Here is a 23,212-nt window from a genome sequence, read left to right on the forward strand (position 1 = left end):
AAGTGTTCGCAGGGCTGCACACATGCATCCTGGTTTGAAGAACACATAGATATCCTATTATTGCATCTCGGCTGGCCCACTAAAACCATATCCTATCAAAAATGTCTAGGGCTAACAGGAGCAGCCAGTGAAATATAGCAATCATCATATATACAATGTGGTAGCTCTATGGGAACCTTAACACCAATGAGTGGCTTCAGCTGTGTATCCACTGAAATTGAAGCTACAAGTGAGATTGCTTGGGTAAGACTCTGTATCAGGGAGGGCATAAAATGATAACCGAATCCTTCTATTGTCCACCAGTCTCATCTCCTGATGTAACCAAAAAATTTGGAAAAGCCTGAGTTCACTTGTACATAAGTTCCCAAATCATATTGTAATCATCAGTGGAGACTTTAATCCTCCAACTATCAATTGGGAAAATTACAGTGGTGGGCATGACAAGGTATCTTGTGAAACATTACTAAATGCCTTCTCTGAAAACTACTTAGAACAGACAGTTCAGAACCCAACTCATGAGGGAAATATCTTACATCCAATGGCAACAAACAGTCAGTGATCATGATGCAGTTGTGGCAACAATGTTTACCAAAGTACAAATGGCAACCAAAACGAGGACAAAGATGTGTAAGTTCAGGAACAGTGTACGGAAAGTTCTGGTTGAGAATTATGAATTCTTTAAGAATAAATGAGACAACTCACTGAAAGGCAGGAGCACTGCATCATCGATAGGTACACAAACGAACAGTGCAGAGCTTTGCTAGCTTTTGGAATGAACTTCCTTTTTCAAGCTTGTAGGAGAAAAATGCAAGCATGCACACGCGCACACGTGCACACATGCACCTCCCTACATTGAGCTCAGTTGACTGCCATCTGTTTCTTGGCCCACAGTGAATGTACTAGGGTGAGGTGGTGGTGGTGGTGCAGGGTATGGTGAGGGATAGAGAGAGGCGGGAGGCAGGGAGAAGGTTGGGGAAAGTGTGTAACACGTTGTGGAAGAGTGGGGAGCCGTCTGTGGGCTAGCTAGGGGCGCTGGTGGCAGACAGGTGGGCATGCGACTTCACACACACACACACACACACACACACACACACACACACACACTCACACACACACTCACTCACTCACTCACTCTCCCTCTCTCCCCATGAGAAAGGGTAATTTTTTGTCTATTGTGTTACTGAAACAACATCAACACAGAAAGCCCTGAATTTACTTTAGTCTCTTTTGGTGCTTGACAGATCATGGTTACAAAGAGGAAAAATCCTCCTTAGAATTCGGCACCAAATAAGTCGTCTACTGATGGCATAAGAAACCTAGTACAGGTTAGAGACTAAATACAAATTATTGCAGAATGTGAAGATGGTTTGCCTTTTTTGTGCTTGTTTTGCATTTATTTACTGTTGCTTTTTATACTTTTCCTTGTATCTTAATACTTGGAATTTGTGACAGAGCTTCGTTTGTATATCAAAATTATGCTTACTAATTTAATAAAATTCAAGCTAACTTACCATGCTTTCATCAATAGGATATGTTGTTTTGTCCGGAAAAATGCATGTCGAGAGACATGAAACTACTTTCACAACACCAGTTTCAAAACTAGTCTGCAATACATTGTCATTAATATGAATATTTTTCCTCTGAAAAAGGAACATACATCACAGCTTGAGCAACACTGTATCACTTTGCTACATTAGATCTACTACATAATTTTTCCTCAGTACATACCAAGAAGTCCAAATTGTGGGACATATTGTGGAATAAGCCACCCACCATGGCAGCAAGATGGATAACATGTGTTGGACGGTATTTCTCAAAAATGGCTTTGGTTTGTACCTTATCACTGGAAAAAATTAAACAATTAACATCTTTGCACATGACTGTTTTAGAATAAGAATGTAACTCCTCATTTCATGTATGTAAGCTCCTAGACTAACCACATAGCTAATGTGGAAACATCAAAGACATACCACAGATCATAGGTCCTGAAAAAAGTGAGCTATGTTTGTGAGATATTCTTGGAGAAGGAGCAACAGTCTCTCACAAAAAACTGTCACATTTATGAAACTTTTATTAAATGGACTTTCAAGTTCAGAACTGTCTCTGTTACTTGAAAGCAGTTTTAGAACAGTCTGCAAATAAATTTCAGAACAACACACAGTCCACTGCAGAATGATAAATTAATTCTAGAAAAAATATCCTAATCCAGTAACATATGCAGGAGAGTTTTTGTGATATTTGGAAAGTAATTAAAAGGTACTAGGCAGAACTGAAACAGTTAGGGTACATTACAAATCATGCCCAGACAGATCAGTACCTAACAACACTGTCTCTGAAAGACAAGATTCTACGCATGAGGCCAAGTGTCTCTTTTTCACAGGAAACAAAGAACTAGTTCAGCTGTCAATACATTGTCACTAACATTAGTGGCAAAAAACCCAGAATACCACAGTAGGCAGCAGAGCCAGGAGGAGGGGGAATTCCACTTTAATGTGCATTACTGTCTGTAAGTTTCCATAACCCAACTTACGGTGGTTCATTGTGCAAGATGAAGCTATGGATTAATCTGATGTCACTGATGTGGAGGTGACATAGGATTGTAAATTCCGTCTTGAAGGATGTGTTATAAGCTGTAGTCTCCTAGATAGTGTGGCATTTATTAGAAAGGGAGGGGGGGGGGGGCAGTAGGCTAACAGATGATGATCTACCTCCATGTGAGTAGTGGCCTTACCTGCACCTTCAGATCTGCACCAGATTTCCAAAGCAGATGATGGCTAGTAACCACAGCTCTAGTTAGTGAACCAGTTCATTCACCAGGATACCCACATGACTTGGAAGCAAGAGAAAACAGTGGAGCAGGCAGGATGACTAAGATCAGACAGAAGATCACAAATATGTCATGTCATAGGTCACAAGGTGCATTCCAACTGGGAAATCCACAGAGGGTGAGCATTAGGGGTCAACACCCCCCCTGCATGAAAAAAAGAACTGGATAAGCTGGATGATTAGGAAATTTTCATATGGTGATTGCATAAGGGAGCAAGAGTTGGTGCCACTAGAATGGAAGAAGTAAGAGCCCACTTCAGTGAGGAAACTCTAGTGTAAGAAGTGCCAGTAGCCAGTTTTAGTCCATGATGCTATCCTAGGTCCAATAACTTCAAACTTGAAGGTGCCACTGTACTATCAAACATGGCACCTTAGCCCAATGAGGATGAGTCAGGTCCCGGTAAATAAGGAATATAGTGTAAAGTGCAACTTGACAGGTATGAGTGAGGAACCAGATATCTTTAATCTTTTGTATAAAGTCAGGCTTAACCACATGCCGTACGGTGACAAGCCTGACGAGTGATAAGTTTGGACCAAATATGAGTATCTCTAGTTAGACTCATGGAAATAACTGTGGACCAAATGTAAGCATCGCGATTCTAACTCTTGAGAAAAACATTTGTCCATTACAGTCGTGGGTCAGTTCTTACCATTATGTCGTGAGACTGGTCACAATTTGTTAAGTTTATGTTACAAAGCAAGCGTGCTAGAGGTTTGTACTTTCATTTTTGAAGAAAAAAGTAATAAATCCTAACATAATGTTGAGAGAGGGGTGCTTATGTGGATGTAGTGATGAAGAATCCAGTGATAGACACACAACTGTACAAAATAGAAGAAGTACAAAATGTTTAACTATAGACAACGAGAGTGAAAAAGAAAATTCAATACCTGAACCACTTCTATCAAGAATTTGGCACGATGCGAAAAACACACCAATCATTTGGATATATACTGAGACTCGTGGCATAAAAGCATCTGTTTTGAATCATTTTAAGTGAACATACAGGATTATTAGAACTATTTTCTATTATGTTTTATGGCATATTTTGGAAAATACCTGTTACAGAAACAGATCTCTTCACATGTCAGATAACAAAAAAATAGAAAGCTGATGATACTTCATATCCTTACTTTCGATGAATGAAAGGCCACTATGAACTATGCATTTTGATGCTTCAAATCAGAATACCAAATATCCAAGACCAATAGTAAAAATGCCAAAATTTAAAATGTAATGCCTTTGAAAGGGTTTCAACAAATTTTGAGATCTTACATTTTTGCAGTAATGAAACTGCTGACAGTTCTGACCGGCTTTCAAAGATACGACCCATCATCAACTTTTGGAGGGAGGAATTTAAAGACATTTACACATCAGATGAAAATGTCAATATAGACAAATCCTTAATGAAATATAAAGGAGTTTAGCACATAAACAATTTAATCCATTGAAAAGAATGAGATTTTAATTAAAAATTTACAAACTACATGAAGCAAGTACTGGTTTTTGTTATGGTTTCCAAATATATACAGACAAGGACAAAACTGACTGGAATAATAGCGCATAAGAAAATGCTGTGGACTTGTTTCTTGACAACTGGTACTACCACTCCGACCTCTTTTTAAAATTGCACCAGGAAAACAGAAATGTTAACAGAATAGTATGCAGCATCAGGCAAATATGCCAAAAAATATTTTTAAGAAAGCAAACTTTAAAGGAAGGAAAATGTTTATGTGAAAGTTGTAATAATTTGTTGGCTCTGATATGGACAGACAAGTGTGACACATATATGATATCAAGTTAACATGGAAGTGTAGAGATGGTTGAACACACAGATGTAGCCTAGAAAAAACAATGAAGCCCAAATGCATCCTTGAATACATTAAGGGAACAGGTGGAATCAATTGTCAAGATTAGATGTTCACCTGTTTCCCATTCATGAGAAAGAACTTCAAATTATACCAAAAACTTATTTTCATATGTCGGACATGGCTCTGTTCAGTACATACATTATCTATGAAATAATAAACTGTCAATGAAAGGAAGCATATGTTGATTACTGAATAAATATAGCAGAAGTAATTTTTTTAAAATGTCCAATTACCAGACTATGGAAAGCTCACCAAACCTTCGCTAGGTGAAACAACTCTTTGACTCCAAGAGCAATATTGGGCCCATTTTCCAATACATATTGATCTGATGCCTAAAAAACACCCAAGAAGGGTGTTCAGAGTTTACATAAAACACAAAGTATGAAGTGAAATGACGTGGGAAAGCACGGAGCCGAAAGTGGCTTTACTTCTACAACACTGCTTTCAAAACAACTGTACCATGCAGGACAAATAATTTTTGAGTTGTAGGTATTTTCCTGGTAAAAATTCATTCAAGTGGGCCATTTATTTTCGTAATTATCTTTTTTGTTGACAAAATCTATGTTTAGACATCATTATCATTATATTCTTTCTGAAGAAGTCACACCTGACGACAGCCAAGAAGATTATAATTTCTGTTAAGTTGGTGCATAAGCTTGTAGTGTTTTTGTTTTGTTTGTTAGTGTTCTGGCTGCTTCAGGTTTATTTAGCAATTGTCTTTTTATTTGTAGTTCATTGTTGCTATTCCAGTTTACACATTGCCATTTTGTCATTTGGAGATAGTGAGTGGAGCTGTGGATGCTAGAAAACGGAACGCCAAGAGGAGAAATTGGAACAACACTGACATATTCTTCTGCCCAAGTTTAATAGAAGGGCGACATTTGCACTGTGTATGGGAATAATGCCATTTGGCAGAGCATGGCAAGAAAATGGTTTTCTCTCCACTTTCAGGAATATCTTCAGGGACTGATGAAGATCATTTAAAATCATTAATCCACAATGATCTACATCAGTGTACTCGAGAACTGGCAAATGTGATGAATCGTGATCATTCTACCATCATGCTGGTGATGAGAAATGGTGTCTTTATGCTAACTTAAGGAAAAGAAAGGAATGGTTAAGATCAAACAAAGCAGTAACTCTTCGCACAAAGACCTTCCCGCATCCATGAAAGATAATGTTGTGCATCTGGCGGAACAGCACCGGTGTGATAGACTACAAATTGCTTCCCTGAGGTGTAACCATCACTCTTGACATTTATTATCAATAACTGAGGTGTCTTACAGATGCAGTCCACAAACAATGACCAGGAAGACTATGCAAAGTGATGCTACTCCATGATAGCATCCACCTGCATTCTGCTACACTGTCAAAAAAGAGTTGGGTTGGGAAGTCATTCCACACCCACCTTTTTCACATGATCTTGTTCCCTCATATTTCACCTTTTCCACTGTCTATCAAACAACCTTCAAGGAACTTCCTTTCTAAATGAAAATGCGCTCTGAAAATGGCTCGATGAGCTCTGTGCCTCAAAACTAAGCGATTTCTCCAGTTATGAAATTGAAAATTTACCCCAGCATTGGGAGACTGTTGTAAATAGTGAAGGAGAATACATTATTGATGACTAAAGTCTCTGTTTTGTGTATCTGTTGTATTTATTGTATTTATTAAACTTATAGAAAATGTTATTAACTTATGCACCAACCCAAATTTGACATATATATTAAAAAACGGTTTCTGCATGTTGGTTTGTATTGTGATTGTCTCGAGCATCATGCTGAGAGGTTCAGCACGCGTTGTCTCCAACCACTTAGACACAGATTTCGTCTAACTAAATGGTACGGCTAGGGGTTAAGCTGATGAATATGGGGCAGTCAGATCAGCTTTTTATAAAAGGACTGGTCCCAAAACTTGTGACTACATACAACAACGTCCAAGCATTTGAATCACTGCAAGCACTTTGATAGTTCCAAATAACTGCTGCAATGTCTTTGATCCACCCTGGTACCAGCTGGTGGCGAAGGGGCCCCAAAGGAAAGGAGGTAGTAAACAGCACGGCGATGTGTCAGATACTTTATCGGCAAGCTCACTGATAGAGTCTGATGGAGATGTGATGAAGGCGTTGGCAGAGGTACACATCTCACAGTTGGCTACTCTGAAAGCCCACTGTGACAACTGGTTGTGTGTTGACAAGGAAATGACAGTACCATCTACATGAATGTTCTGTCAGGTGGCCGCCATGACGAAGTGTCGTGGGATGCTGTATGGGGTTAGTTTTAGCTTCACAACAACATCCCAGCTCATTCTGAACAGGACACTCCACACATGCTGCTTCCTTGGGCTCCAAAATTTTGCCTCAGAACCCTGTATTCCCCTGATTTGGCACCCAGTGAAATCTTCCTCTTTCCTTGGATGAAGAAATCCCATGCGGCAGCCATTTCCAGAATGACAATGAGACGGTATTCAATGTAGAATATTTTATGAACAGGTAAAATGGGTCTCTTACACAAAGATCTTTGTCAAGTCATCCATTGTTGGGAAAAATGTGTCACACTGAAGAGTGAATATGTCTACAGAAGCAACACCACTACAAAGTTTCACAATCACAGCTTGATCTTCCTGAGGTGATAATTAAAACTTTGTTACTGCATATGATTTGCAGACAACCTTCAGGCAGCTCACTTCTCTAATCTCATATGATTAAAAGGAATATAGAGAACCAAAAAATTAAAAGGCAATGTGCAATGAAAATTCCAAATTGTGATTTGTAAATACACCACAAACATATGAAGTCACTCTGAAATAAAAGTTGCTGTCTGAAACAGTGGCCCAAAAATCTTGATACAATGTGACTTCATAAAATGTGAAACTGTTGACAATATTTGTTGTTAAATGTATATGAAATTTTGAATACATGAAAATATAGAACAGAAAGAATAACAGCTGTGGAATTAGTTAACGAATAGCTTAATTTCAGTATGAAATAGTCTGAACGTAGGATCCAAAAAACTTACGATAGATGTGCGTGTGTGTGGCGGGGGGGGGGGGGGGGCGGGGGCTAAAGTATGGAACACAAATAACACAACACATTACATTGTCTACTACAGTGCAGGAAAACTGTTGACATTCTAAACAGCTTCTAGACATCTCAGAATGAATAAATATAGATCCTGTATTTTTTTCTAGCGAATTTTGCACCATTCTTCCTGAAAAATAGTGGCAAGTTTAGGTAACGCTGGTGGAGGTGGGTAGCAATCATGAACTCTTCTTTCTAAAGTAGACCACAAATGGATCTGGAATTTGTGGTGGGCAGGGGAGACATGATGATTCATCCTCATGCTCACAGAACGAGTTCTGGACAATGCGAGCTTGTGAACAGGGGCCCTGACAGCCCGCAACACAGCATCACCTTTGAGGAACAAACATTGTACCACAGAATGGACCTGCCAGTAATGTGAACTTGCAGAGTAACCTTGGGGACCCTGGAACACCATGATATGGCTGTCCAAATCATCACCGAACCCCTGTCATGCTTCACTCCTGGGACGTAAACTCTCCCAGAAGTTGGAAACAGTGTGAAAAAAAAATGTCTTCCAACCAAATAACATTCTTACATTGGGCCGTAGGCCAGGTTTTATGGTTTCAGCACCACATTTCTCTGCTATGGACACCTGCATCACCTACACATGGTTTTGGAATCCCGGCTCGTCCTGCAATTCGCTGCTTATGGAGCACCATTCATGATGTTTTGGTGTTGACAGCGTTCACGACTCAGACATTCAGTCTGCAGTGACTTTTGCAGTTGTTGCCTTTTTATTTTTTGTCACGATTCTTTACAATGACCACTCATCATAATTACCCAACACAAACATTCATCCACACTGTGAGTTTATGGATGATGTGTATCCTCTTTCCCTGCGTGTGGTATAGATCTTCAATTCAGTGTTTTTGAAAAACCAAACACTTGAACACCCTTGGTTATGGAAGCTGCCACCATATGACGACCAACAATTTGCCAATGTTCAAATTCACTCAGCTCTCACATAATGCACTCAAACAATGGAAAATCCAGGATTGTTGTATAATGCTCTCGGCTACACAGAACTCTGTTCTGAGCACGACATCCTTGCAATGTGTTGAGCACTCAGCTCATGCACCCTTCATGGCAAAATACAACAGTGCAACCTGGAGGCAAAGATGGCATTTGAATTCATGTTTGAGCATGCATTTATTGCGTTTCCATATTTTTATCCAACCCCTGCACCATTGGCTAAATGAGAAAATTTAACACCAGACTAGTGTTCAGTTGCTACATTCTGAAGTACCCTCTGCAATGCCTTTCACAGTGCATAACTGCGTAGGCTTCCGTGGCCAGAGTCAGTTGACATAACAGTTTTCTGGGTATGGTACCACATCATAATGCATAAAACTACTGCTACTGGAGAAAAACCAACATTTCAGCCATGGTTGCAGCAGCCTTCTTCTGGGTCTAATGGTGCATTCTAGCTATGCAGCATCCTTTATATTTTGTTGTTAGTTCACTGTGCATGCCATTATGTCATAATTTTAAAAAGGTAGTTAGTTTCATTGGTCACTAAGGAAGAAGGAGAGGGAACTTTATTTTAATAGGTTATTGCGGTGGAGGGAGAGTGTAACCTCTGTTGTCTATTGGCTCTTGAGTTATGTGCCACGATTGGTGGTCACTGTCGAATGAGAAGTCGGCTGCTATTTACCAACTGCTGGACATCGGCCATGCAGCGGGTGCGGTCTGTTGGGCTCTGATTGCTAGCAGCCAAGATAGGGCAAGCCTGAGTCCATCCTCCGTGTTCACGTTATTAGGGTGATTAAGTATTTCAATGGCATCTCTGATTTTGAGAGCCATACATTGGCGAGACTGGTAGGCCAATAGCAATGCGCATTTGGGAACACAAGCACTATATTTGTCTAGGGCATTGTGTTGCCCTAGACGAATATAGTGCTTGTGTTCCCAAATGCGCATTGCTATTGGCCTACCAGTCTCGCCGATGTATGGCTCTCAAAATCAGAGATGCCATTGAAATACTTAAACACCCTAATAACGTGAACACGGAGGATGGACTCAGGCTTGCCCCATCTTGGCTGCCAGCAATCAGAGCCCAACAGACCGCACTGTCAACACGATGCACCAGCACTACCGGCGAGTAACTGCCACCGCGCGGCCGACGTCCAGCAGTTGGTAAACAGCAGCAAACTTCTCGTTCGACGGTGACCACCAATCATGGCACATAACTCAAGAGCCAATAGACAACAGAGGTTACGTTCTCCCTCCACTGCAATAACCTATTAAAATAAAGTTCCCTCTTCTTCTTCCCTAATGACCAATGAAACTAACTACCTTTCTAAGATTATGACATAATGGCATGCGCAGTGAACAGTAACAACAAAATATAAAGGATGCTGCATAGCTAGAATGCACCATTAGACCCAGAGGAAGGCCGCTGCAACTGTGGTCAAAACATTGGTTTTCCTCCAGCAGCGGTAATTTTATGCATTACAATCGTAAGACATGTTGAAGTTTTTTTTTCTGTTTCAATAGTGTATGGATCAAGGGCAGAGTGGCTGTTTAAATGCTTCTGCACATGCTGTAATTAGTCTGACCTTAACTTTGCAGTCTTTGTGGAAATAGGGCTTGTAGTATATTCCTGGACTGCACACTTAAAGTTGGTTCTTCAAACTTTGGAAGCAGGCTTTCATGTCAGTCTGTCTGAAAATTAAGGGTTTTCTTCACATTACTCTGACGCTTTCCCATGAGTCAAACAAACCTGTAACCATTGTGCCACTCTTCTTGGTATATATTCAATACCCCCTGTTCGTCTCGACATGGCATGGGTCCTAGACAATTATGCAATACTAAAAATGGGATGCTCAAGTCATTTGCAAGCAATTTTCTTACTAGACTGACAGCATTTCCAAATATTCTGCCAATGAAGTGATCCAGTCACCTGCCTAAGTGTTCATTTCATTTCACATCCCCACAAATTGTTACATACAGGTATGTGTATAAGGTGACTGCTATTGTAGTTATTGGGTACTACTATAATTTCTCGTTTGTTTGTGAAGTGCATAATTTTACATTTCTGTATGTTTAAAGCACACTGTCAATCTTTGCACCAATTATCAAGATCTGACTGAATATTTGTGCAGGCATTTGTCAGACAGTACTTCATTATAAAGTACTCCTCATTTGCAAAAAATGTTACTATTAATATTGTCTGTCCCGGTCATTAAAACACAACATGAACAGCAAGAGCCCCAATACAGTTTTCTGAGGGCACACATGAGGTTACTTCTATTTCTGTCAGTGACATGACATACAAAATAATGTAATGCATCCTCCACATTCAGAAACCCAATATACCATATAATTATACTTTTGTTAATAAAGTAAAACAAAGCATAGGGCTACAGGTAGAGGGGTGCTGAATGAAACATGTCTGGCTGTCAGAGTAATACATGAAGCCTTCAATGACAACCGTTGCAGAATATTGTCAAATGATCTTTCACAAAACTCAAAGAAATTCTATACGAAGATGGCATCTGTTCTTTCGGACACGTCCAAAAGAACAGATGCCATTGGTGACTATGCAGCTCTCCAGAATGAAATTACAATTAAATCAATACCATTAGCTGCTGACAGGCATTGATACACATCAACCAGGACAGTTGAAAATGTGTGCCCCGACTGGGACTTGAACCCAGGATCTCCCGCTTACATGGCAGACGCTCCGTCCTTCTGAGCCACCGAGGGCACAGAGGATAGTGCGACTGCAGGGATATATCGCTGGCGTGTTCCCCGTGAAACCCACATTCTTAACTTATAGTCCACACACACTACATTCATAGTGCCCCTGCCATTATACCCATTACTCGCGGCAGACAATCCACCAAGTCCTGTAAGAGTTCACGCAAATCGTGTGCATCCACACAGGAGGAGGTCATCGGCCGGTTAGCCTTAAACAATATGAAGATGGCATCTGTTCTTTCAGACATGTCCAAAAGAACAGATGCCATTGATGACCGTGGCTCAAATGGCTAGCGTGTGTGCCATGTAAGCAGGAGATCCTGGGTTTGAGTCACGGTTGGCACATACATTTTAATAAAGTAAAACAACACCAGTCAGCAGCTAATGGTATTGATTTAATTGTAATTTCATTCTAGAGAGCTGCACAGTCACCAATGGCAATTTTTCTTTTGGACATGTCCAAAAGAACAGATGCCATCTTCATATCATTTAAGGCTAACCGGCTGATGACCTCCTTCAGTGCGGATGCACATGGTCTGCCTGAACTCTTATGGGACTCAGTGGATTGTCTGCCGCGAGTAATGTGTATAATGGCAGGGGCACTACAAATGTAATGTGTGGAGTATAAGTTCAGAATGTGGGTCTCAACGGGGAGCGTGCCGGTGATAAATCCCTGCAACCGCACTATCCTCTGTGCCCTCGGTGGTTCAGATGGCTAGAGCGTCTGCCATGTAAGCAGGAGATCCCGGGTTCGAGTCCCGGTTGGGGCACACATTTTCAACTGTCCCCGTTGACGTATATCAATGCCCGTCAGTAGCTAATGGTATTGATTTAATTGTAATTTCAAAGAAATTTGGTAGTATGTAAAGGCTGTTGGTGGCACCAAAATTAGTGTCCAGCCCCTAATGAATGAGGCAGGAACTGAAACCGAGGATAGTAAAGTAAAAGCCAAAATGCTTAACTACATTTTCAAATATTCCTTTACATAGGAAAACACAGGTAAATTGCCCCAATTTTGTCCCAGTACCACTGAAAAGATGAATGAAATAAGTATTAGTGGTGTTGAGAAAAAGCTGAAATTGTTAAAACTGAACAAAGCTAATATCTGTTACAATAGGATGCCATGCACTTCACAGTGGTTTGCAGAGTATGGATGCAGATGTAGATATTCGACCAGTGAAGCGATGTCAGTCACCTGCCTAAGTGACCATTTCATTTCACATCCCTACCAATTGTTGCAGATAGAATCAGTCACCTTATACGTAAAACTAAGTGTCAATCATTGATATTTCAGTCATAGGGTAGTTTTTTTTTTATTTTTGAAGTGCATAATTTTACTTTTGTGTGTGTGTTTAAAGCAAGCTGCCAATCTTTACATCAATAATCAAGATATGACTGAATATTTGTGCAGCTTTTGTCAGACAGTACTTCATTACAGATAACTCCTCACCTGCAAAAACCATGTCATTAATATTATCAGCCAGATCATTAAAATATAACATGAACAGCAAGGGTCCCATACAGTTTCCTGGGGGATACACGTGAAGTTACTTCTATTTCTGTTGATGACTCGAAGCAAAAGATAATATGCTGCGGCCTCCATATCAAGAAAGCCAATACCTCACATAATTGTACTTTTGTTAATGGTTGGTGGTGTGGTATATCAGGAAACCACAGTGTGCACACGTGTGTGTGCGCGCGCGTGCTGAACTTTCAGTCATAAGTAGGCGAGTGGTTGTTATCAATTTTAATTCATAACAACTACTCTTGAATTCCCACCACATTATGTTAAAAATACTATTTGTCCAGCTCATGCTTACACATCTACTAAGGACATTCTGCTCCTCTTTGGTAAACAATATTGCTAATATTTTTGAGTGTAGGTTTCCAAGGATACTGTCATCTTCAATAAAACCTATTCTGGTATGAACAAATTACCATATTTTGCAGACCATGGTTTCATTCACTGCTGCAGATGGCTTTTATCAACACAGCGCATTCACTTCTCATGATGAAGGTCACTTGCAACAGTGGCTGAAATGTTGGTCTATAAATCAACATGGCAACACCGTTGCATAGCTGTAATACTATTACTATTAATGTTTATTTACTGTAATAATGAAGATGGGATTCAGAGGAAAAAAAGAAAATTTAAAACTGAGGGCATTCATATATCCTCAAACTCAGCCTTATGTTAGGGACAATCAAATGAAAATGAAATGACGGAAGAAAGAGCTGGAGTCCTATGTCAGCTGCTAATGCAGGTAAACAACTACGGTATAAAAATGCTGGCTTTCCAGGAAATTAAGTGAAATGGAAGTAACATAATGGACTTGGGAAGTTTCACTATTTTCTATAGTGGCAGGAGGAGAAATATCTTTGGAACAGGTTTTGTGGTCACTAAAGAACTGAAACATGCGGTGATGCGCTTCAAACAAATCAATGAATGGATGTCCATGTTAAGATTAAGGGGGAAGTTTTTCAACACAACAATTATAAATGTACATGCACCCACACAGCAGGCAGGTGAACAATGGAAGGACGAGTTTTATAGCAAGGTAGAGCAGCTGTATGATCAGGCTCCCGAAAGTGATATTGAGATATTAATAGGAGACATGAATGCAAAACTAAGAGAAGAGGAGGTCTATAAGCCAACTATAGGAAGACATAGCCTCCATGAAATATCAAATGACAATGGATTTAGGGTTGTAGATTTTTTGATACAGAAAAACCTTACCGTCAGCAGTACATATTTTCCACATAAGAAATATACAAAGAAACATGGATGTCACCAGATGGACAAACTAGAAATCAGACAGGCAATCTACTGATTGATCACAGATACGAATCAGACATAACGGATGTTAGGAGCCAACGTGGAGCTGTCTGCAGTTCAGACCACCATCTAGTGAGAATTAAGTATAGGCAAAGGATCTCACTATTGCTTAAACAAAAAGGCCACAAACAAAAGAGTTTTGACATTAAGAAATTGAAGTTAGAAGAAATACGGAGAGCCTATCAGATGAAGAGGGAATTAAGAATGACAGGGAGACACATCAAATGAACATATAGAAATAATGTGAAAACGATGTAAGACTACAAACCTCGAGGCAGCTGGAGAGGTTTTGGGACATGTACGGGCTCAAAGGAAGGCAAATTGGTTTGATGAAGAATGTATGAGAAGACTTGAGGTGCATAACATAGCATGAATGAAATTATTTCAGACAAGAACTAGAGCAAATCTGAATGAATATAATGAGAAGTGCCGTGTAGCTAAGAGGGTTTGCAGACAGAAGAAAATAGCATTAGAAAAGAAGAAAATGGAAATTATTGAACCACGAGGAGAAGAGAAGAGTATATGTGAAATGTACCAAAAGATTAAAGAAAGGTTGGGTTTCAAGCCAGAGCAAATATAATTGGAGTAAAGAATGGGATTTGATAGGGGGAGAGTAATAAAATATTTGGCAAAGGGTCAGATTACTTCCAAGAATTTTTGAACTCAGAAGCGGTAGGATTAGAACAAAAAGAACTGGTGGAAATAGCTTATTATAGACCAGATGTCTTAACACCAGAACCCACACTGGAAGAAGTGGCACAGGCTATTAAGACCTTAAAAAACAACAGTCCACCTGGAGATGATCAGATCCAGGCGGAACTTCTCAGATATGGTGGGGAAACACTGTGGGAGGCATTACATATAGTAATACAGAGCATCTGGTATGGGGAGAGCACGCCAGTGGAGTGGAAAATGGCTATTATGTGCCCCAGACGTAAAAAAGGAGATAAACTGCCAGAACTATCAAGGAATCTCCCTGCTAAATACTACATATAAAGCGTACTCCAAGATCCTAACTAGGATGCTTACTCCCTTTTGTGCATACTATTTGAAAAATGTTATGAACATCAAATAAACTTACACCACTTTATATCAGTTTTAAACAAGTCTATGACAGCATCTCAAAAGTGGCATCGTGGAATGTAATAGAAGAGCCTGGAATACTTAAGAAGCTCATTAAACTTACTATGATGACCCTCTGTAAAGTAAAAATACACGGTGAAATCTCCAGAGAAGTGGAAGTGAAGAAGGGACTGAGAGAAGATGACAATATCTTCTCACTGCTATTCAACATCTGCATAGAAAAAGTAATATGTCACATAGAGTTAAATACAGGAGGAACCAATTTTAATCATTCACTGCAGTACCTGCCCTAGGCAATGTGGAATTACTTGCACGAAACACTGCTGTGCTGGCCAATGCCTATAAACAACTGGAGAGAGGCAAGGGAACTTGGCCTGGTAGTCAAAGTCGAAAAGATCAAATATATGGCAATGACCAACCAAAAAAACCTACCAAATCTCAGAATAGGTGATATGGAGTTTGAAAGAGTGAGAGACTTCAAGTACCTTGGATTGAATATCACAGAGACAAATGACATCAGCAGTGAGGTGAAAGCTAGAAAAGCAGCAGGCAACAGATGCCACCTTGCCGCACTATCCGTGCTCAGGCACTCGCTTCTATCAAAATAATCTAAAACCCTCATTTAAAAAACAATAAGATGTGGACCATGACTGCAAATGATGAAAGGATTCTTAGCATTCGGTAGAGAAAGGTTCTGCATAAAATATATGGCCCAATATACGATCAAGAAGGTTGGTGCATCCAGAACGCAGAACTAGAATAACTTTTTGAAGAACCTGACTTTGTCACTACCATTAAAATAAGAAGACTCTGGTGGGCAGGGGATGTGGTCAGAATGGAGGAAAGCAGGACATGTAAGAAGATTTTTGATGGCAAGGCTGGAGGCAGATGATGGAAGGAACATCCCAGAACGAGATGGGAGACCGGAATTGAAGACGACATGAAAAAGCTGGGTGTTAGAGAATGGAAACAGCAAGCCATGGACTGGATAGAACGGCAGGATATTGTGTTGCAGGCCAACGCCCTTCAAGGGCTGAAAACTAAGTAAGTAAGTAAATAAATAAGGAAGTGGTTGTTATTGATTTTAATTTGTAACAACTACTCTTGAATTCCCACCACATTAAGTTAGAAATACTGTGTCTACTAAGGACATTCTGCTCCTCTTTGGTAACCAATATATTTTGCAGACCAATGTTTCATTCACTGCTGTAGATGGCATTCATCAAGGTGGTGCATTCACCTCACCATGATGAAGGTCACTTGCAAAAATGGCCGAAACATTCATCTACAAATCAACATGGCCACACAATGGCGTATTCACACGATTATTGCTATTAATATTTATTTGCTGTAACAATGAAGGTGGGATACAGAGGAAAAAGAAAATTTGAAACTGAGGGCATGCATAGACCAAAAAATATCCTCAAACTCTGCTTTATATATGGGACATGGGACAGTCAAATGAAAGCGAGACAATGGAAAAAAGTGAGTAAACTGTTTGTTGTTGTTGTTGTTGTTGTTGTTGTGGTCTTCAGTCCAAAGACTGCAGCTCTCCATGCTACTCTATCCTGTGCAAGCCTCTTCATCTCCAAGTAACTACTGCAACCTACATCCTTCTGAATCTGCTTAGTGTATTCATCTCTTGGTCTCCCTCTACAATTTTTACCCTTCGCACTTCTCTCCAGTACTAAATTGGTGTTCCCTCGATGCTTTAGAATGTGTCCTACCAACAAATTCCTTCTTCTAGTCATGTTTCGCCACAAATTCCTCTTCTCCCCATTTCTATTCAGTACTGCCTAATCTTCAGCATTCTTCTATAGCACCACATTTTGAAAGCATCTAATCTCTTGTCTAAACTGTTTATGGTCCATGTTTCAATCCATACGTGGCTACACTTCAAACAAATACTTTAATAAAAGACTTCCTGAAACTTAAATCTATGCTCAATGTTAACAAATTTATCTTCTTCAGAAATGTTTTTCTCCCCATTGCCAGTCTACATTTTATATCCTCTCTACTTTGGCAATCTTCAGTTATTTTGCTCCCCAAATAGCAAAACTCATCTACTACTTTAAGTGTCTCATTTCCTAAACTAATTCCCTCAGCATCACCTGATTTAATTTGACTACATTCCATTATCCTCATTTTGCTTTTGTTGATGTTCATCTTCATCTTCCTATCAAGTCACTGTCTGTTCTGTTCAACTGCTCTTCCACGTCCTTTGCTGTCTCTGACAGAATTACAACGTCACCGGCAAACCTCAAGGTTCTTATTTGTTCTCTCTGGATTTCAATTCCTACTCCAAATTTTTATTTGGTTTCCTTTACTGCTTGTTCATTGCCTTCATGGGACAATGTTCACGATTGCCTATGGACCACGATTGTAGCCGGGTGTGCACATCTTTGTCCAAAGCAAATTGACAGCCACGATTGTCTTCCTTCAGGGCTCCAAATATATGAAAATCTCATGAGGAGATCAGCTCACAGGTCACCAAGATTGTTTCGCTTACACTGCAGAAGTTTCACTGGGAAGCCCATACACATCCTCCATAGATACAGTCCTGATCCCTCCCCACATCATTTCACCATTTTTAGACCCCTTAAAAAAAGACATTTGTGGCCGTCAATTTGCTTCGACTGAGGAGTGCACGCCTGGGAACCACCATGGTTCTGCAGGCAACTGCAAACATTTTTCCAGAAAGGCAGTGAACATTTTATCTCACAGCATATAAATGTACTGACAGTTAGCAACAATATGGAAAGGACAGAATGCTGCTTATCGCATACAGGGGTGTCTAGTGATGGACCGGCACAATGAAAAAGAATGCTGGAAATATTCAACATTCAGACCAAGTTCTTGAAGAGATGTAGAGAACACACACATTTTCACACCAGCACAACAAACATGGCCTCATCTCTGGGCACTAAGGCCTGACTGCAACTAAGTCTGAGGTGACCAGCAATCTAGCTGGGATGCGTAGTGAAACGAAATACGTGTGTAGCATATTCGATCGCCTGGTGCAAGTTGTTTTATCTGATGCTACTTTGACTACCCGCATGTTGACAATGATGAAATGGTGATCAGGACAACACGACGCCCAGTCCCCGAGTGAACAAAATCTTTCCCCCAGTTGGGAATCGAATTCGGGCACCTCACACGGTGTTCGACGGCCCTGACAGCTTAGTTACAGAAGCAGACGAGATAGGTAATGAGGGTACAGAAGAGGTGTGGGGTTGGGAGGCTTAGGATAGCATGGTAAAGATATTAGTACTGCCTGTGTGAGAGTGGAGGAACATGTTGGGTACAGGTTAGGACTGCTACATGCATTGTAAGGAGGCTATGGTGGTGAGGAGGGAGGTGGGACGGAAAGTAGAGAGAAGAAGAGAAGGGGAAAGGTCTTTTCAAGTGTGTTGGCAGGATAGAAGGTGTGTGTATAAAACTGGAATGGGGGCAAAGAAGGGGATAGGCATGTGGGGGGCAGGGACTAGTGAAGGCTGATTACAGGGAGGTTAGAGGTAAAAACGGCCTGATACTCTCCCTGTCAAATTCATTTTCAGTTTTGCAGCAGTTAGACACTCTTAAGAATAATACACTATACATAACAATTAAAAAACAAAGAGAAAAACTGTGTCCTGTGGGTGGAAGAATGCAAAGATCACACTAGTCCTCGAGAAAGGTAGTAGCAGGTAGCAGAACTGGTTCACAAAACTTTCATCCATTGCACTGATGACCATCTGTTCTTGAATTTTACAATATAATGAGATAAACTGATTGCTACTCACCATATAAAAGAGATGTTTATTCGCAGACAGGCATGCCAAAAAGACAGCTCAACATGTGATCTCTCAGCATATATAAGTAGCTTCAGCCATGCCCCAGGAAAGTGCGACTAGATCCTTGCTGACCACTTTGTTTCTTAATTACAAGCAAGCAATGCCAGGTGCAAAGATAGGCAATTTGTTTAAATGGTCAAAAATGTAAAATTGTACACTTCACCAAATGAAAAAAAGTATCATTTGACTACAGGATAACAAAAAGTCACTGTTAGAATCTTAACTCAAACAAATACATGAATGTAACATTTTGTTATGATATGAAATGGAATGATCACAGATTTGATAACGTCTGTAGAACAAAGGTCTGCGAAGCACTAGAAAAGAAGGGAGTGAAAAAGAGAAAACAAGCATAGTGGAGCATATGTACTGTGAAGTCCTAGCTGTATGGAAGCAGGAAGTTAAATGACAGATTGTTTCCAGCAAACAACAGGTGTGAAACAGGGCAGTCCTTTTCATCATGGTCTTGGATGAGATAAGGGCTAAAGTGGCAGAAAAAACTGGAGAAGACATGAGAGAAGCAATGGTGTTCACAGATGACTTGATCTGGGTAAACAGGGAGGAGGATATTCAGGAACAGGTTGATGCTTGGGAAGAAACTGTGAGACAGTATAAAACATAATTTAATATAAAAAAAGTGAGATCCTGGTTACATCTGGAAAGAAAGATAGACTAGCTAGTGGAATAAGGATTACAGGTGAAAAACTGAATAAATGAGAAAGAGATCAGTGAATGTGGAAAACAGGCAGAAGCATTCTCATGATGTGTTAGGAGCCTGGTTTGGAACAAAGGCATTCCACAAAAAAGCAAAGAAGTGATAAATAGAAATTACTACATCCCAATACTGGTATATGCATATGAAACATGGATAATGAAGGAAAGAGATGTAAGCAGCGTACAGGCATCCAGAATGAAGTTCATCAGAAGCAGGATATGAATAACATGGAGAGAAGATGAGAAATGAAAGGGTAAGGGAAATAGTGAAAGAGGAATCCTTGCAAAGCAGGATAGAAACATCAAGGCTAAGATGGTATGGGCACTTAAAGAGAATGGAAAACGAGAGGAGTCCCAAGAAGATACATGAAATGGAGATGCAAAGGAAATGACCAAGAGGAAGACCAAGGCTGAAAGGTGTGGAGGAATGCGGTAAAAAAAGGAGACGGGGACTGGGCCAGAATGAACACAATGATGGTGGGAAAACAGAACTAAATGGCAAGGCTTATGTTCCCAACAAACCAAGCCTGAGGCTGGAAACTATTCAAGATAACAGGACTAATGGTGTATATATGCTTTTGTGGACTGGCAAGACAGCCAATCCACTAGGACGGGAGGCCGAAGGGCACGCGTTTAAGCTCACGCAGGATGGCGTGAGGTCTGGAAAATGATAAGGAATTGAGACTAGCAAAAACTGTACATAGCTTCTGGAATACTTAACATTAATCCATAATTGGTGAACATCGGTCTGACGGTACATGCATCACAAGATAAATAGCAAATGATAATGGCGCCTTGCTAGGTCGTAGCAAATGACGTAGCTGAAGGCTATGCTAACTATCGTCTCGGCAAATGAGAGCATAATTTGTCAGCGAGCCATCGCTAGCAAAGTCGGTTGTACAACTGGGGCGAGTGCTAGGAAGTGTCTCTAGACCTGCCGTGTGGCGGCGCTCGGTCTGCAATCACTGACAGTGGCGACACGCGGGTCCGACGTATACTAACGGACCGCGGCCGATTTAAAGGCTACCACCTAGCAAGTGTGGTGTCTGGTGGTGACACCACATATGCATCTATATATAAAGAAAGGCACAATGAATAGTCACAACTATGTTTGACACATGGGAGAATATTACAGAAATGTTGAAAAAACTGAACTGGTAGACACTTTAAGATAGACAAAGGAAGGAACAGTGAAGACAAACAAAGACTAGTGACAGTGTGATGTATTTATAGTGTCATTCTTCCCATTCTCCAAATGCAAATCGAATGGGACAAAGCAGTATCAAGCAGTACAAAGAGAAGTACTTTCTCCTAAGTCTTTCATTGAGGTTTGCGGAGAATGTATGCAGATGCAGAACTTTGGCAGGAACTGTAGTATTATCTCTGAGTACCACTGAAGCATCTATTTTACAGCCATAACAAGATTGGGAAACAATCATGCCCCTGAAAATGTTATTGCACTCCCAATGGTGTTCACTCTATACTAGCAGAAAGGTTCTGCGATTTAAAACATTAAAATTGTGCATTTCACTAAATACACTTCTTTTGGATACCTATGTCTATTTTAAAACCATCTTATTGTAAGTGTGACAATACAAGCAAAAGCCTATGTACAACAACTGTCACTGCAGTGATAATCAAGTGACTACAACCAACTCAACAACAGTAAGTAAACCACACAGGACAGAGACTGGAGAACTCCAATGTCTGTTCTTTGTGTTCTGTTTACAGTTGTTGAGTAGGGCAAAGTGACACTTTGATCTTCATTGCAGGGGCTTTTTCTTTTTACATAGGCTTCCACCTGTACTGTCACAACACAGATCGTTTTAAAATGGACATAAGTGTCAAACTAGTTAGCATCAAGAAATAAAAAAAATACTTATTAATCTTCCTACTGCAATTTATGATGGAGCTACAACCATTTATTTCAATCTTTTTTTTTGTTTTACAATTATTGCTGTTTAATGAAATACTGACAGTCCATTCAGTCTTGACTAGTCAATGATGTGGCATTGATAATGACTAGTTATAAAGATCTATGGAATGAAAGAAATTTCAAGCTCTGCAGCTTAGAGGAAAACTTACATTTTCAAGGAAATACATACATTATATGGATTAGTATACTGGTTTAACAGCATTATGGCAACATCATGGTTCTCTATGTGTAAACATCTGTTACACTGTCATAATTAGCACTTCCACAGAATTTGTTATTTATCTTCCGGAAATCTCTATGATATTACACAGCATAGTTGTTCGGACCTGGCTTTCTCTAAATATGTATATTTATTACATGCCTAAGACACGTTATATAAGTATGTGGTTGGTTAATGAACAAACATTAATTTCGCACATATCTACGAACGAAAACCACATCTTTTGAGTGAGGACCACATACGCCTGCTCCTACTCATATTTGCATATGCGAACATAGAAGAAGAAAATTTGAAGGACAAGAGGATTTATCAGTACTAAAAGTTTTACCTCAAATCCCCGTCCTTTGAGCCTAGAAATATCCACTGTTCGTCTGTTCTTTCATCTTCTGCCACCACTGTCTGTATGGCCTTACCCACAAGGCCCGTACCGCCTGTCACTAAAATCACTTTTTTGTCTCCTGACATACTTCTACCTCGCTATCTGGAAAATTAAAGATTCTCGTATACGTTCCTGACCATCTATGTATAAGTTTTCTGCGTGAAAGTGAATACGTCGGCTATGCGGGTACTTACGTGTAAAGATAAGAAACACTTGCAAATAATCTTACATGTAAACAGCAGTGTTTATTATGCTTGTGATTAGTTAAGGATTGTCAACACTTCTCAGCAAACATAAGATTTTACAGATTGTGAGCTTTATGCACCAATAATAAATTTGACACTGACTTCTGCTAGAAAAACCACAAACAGTTCTCCCAAACATCAAACAACTAAATTGCAGACTGCAGACGACGTGGGTAGCACTGTGATCTGTGACGCTACACTACAACATAAAAGAAAACTTTGAAGTCAAATTAAAAGCAAAATTATGCATCCTGTTAAGTCGATCTCACAGTTATTAAACAGTTTTCTTTCAGAATCGTCAATTCGATTTGCAAATTTCATTCATGAAATAACAAATAAAAAGTAAATGGGATGCACAAAAACAAATAATTTAGAGTCAACAGCGGTCTGTTATGGTAGCGAGTTAGTTGCTATCTCTGGAAAGCCCGCCAAATATGATTAGCTAATTGGATTTTCTGAGAGAACAAGTTGAACAGCCCCTCACTTTGTG

General features: G+C 40.0%; 1 protein-coding gene and 1 non-coding gene across 4 annotated transcripts in view; one reads left to right on the plus strand and one right to left on the minus strand.

The window, feature by feature from the left end:
- Positions 1-22,910, minus strand: part of LOC124711596 (GDP-L-fucose synthase) — a 43,642-nt gene extending 20,732 nt beyond the window's left edge. Inside the window, exons 1-4 of one of the 3 annotated variants that reach the window (XM_047241752.1) lie at positions 22,707-22,910; positions 22,427-22,579; positions 1,729-1,843; positions 1,512-1,640 (exon numbers count right to left, since the gene is read on the minus strand). In XM_047241752.1, coding sequence (XP_047097708.1) covers positions 1,512-1,640; positions 1,729-1,843; positions 22,427-22,563 — 381 coding nt within the window. In that variant the 5' untranslated portion in view covers positions 22,564-22,579; positions 22,707-22,910. Of the gene's footprint in view, positions 1-1,511; positions 1,641-1,728; positions 1,844-22,426; positions 22,580-22,671 lie in introns of all 3 variants that reach the window. The other 2 variants (XM_047241751.1, XM_047241750.1) reach the window with 2 other exon arrangements.
- Trnat-ugu lies at positions 12,172-12,246 on the plus strand. The gene has a single exon. It is a non-coding gene; the product is annotated as a tRNA-Thr (tRNA).
- Positions 22,911-23,212: the final 302 nt, after the last annotated feature.

Source organism: Schistocerca piceifrons, chromosome 8 (assembly GCF_021461385.2).
Source record: "Schistocerca piceifrons isolate TAMUIC-IGC-003096 chromosome 8, iqSchPice1.1, whole genome shotgun sequence".
Lineage (NCBI taxonomy): Eukaryota > Metazoa > Arthropoda > Insecta > Orthoptera > Acrididae > Schistocerca > Schistocerca piceifrons.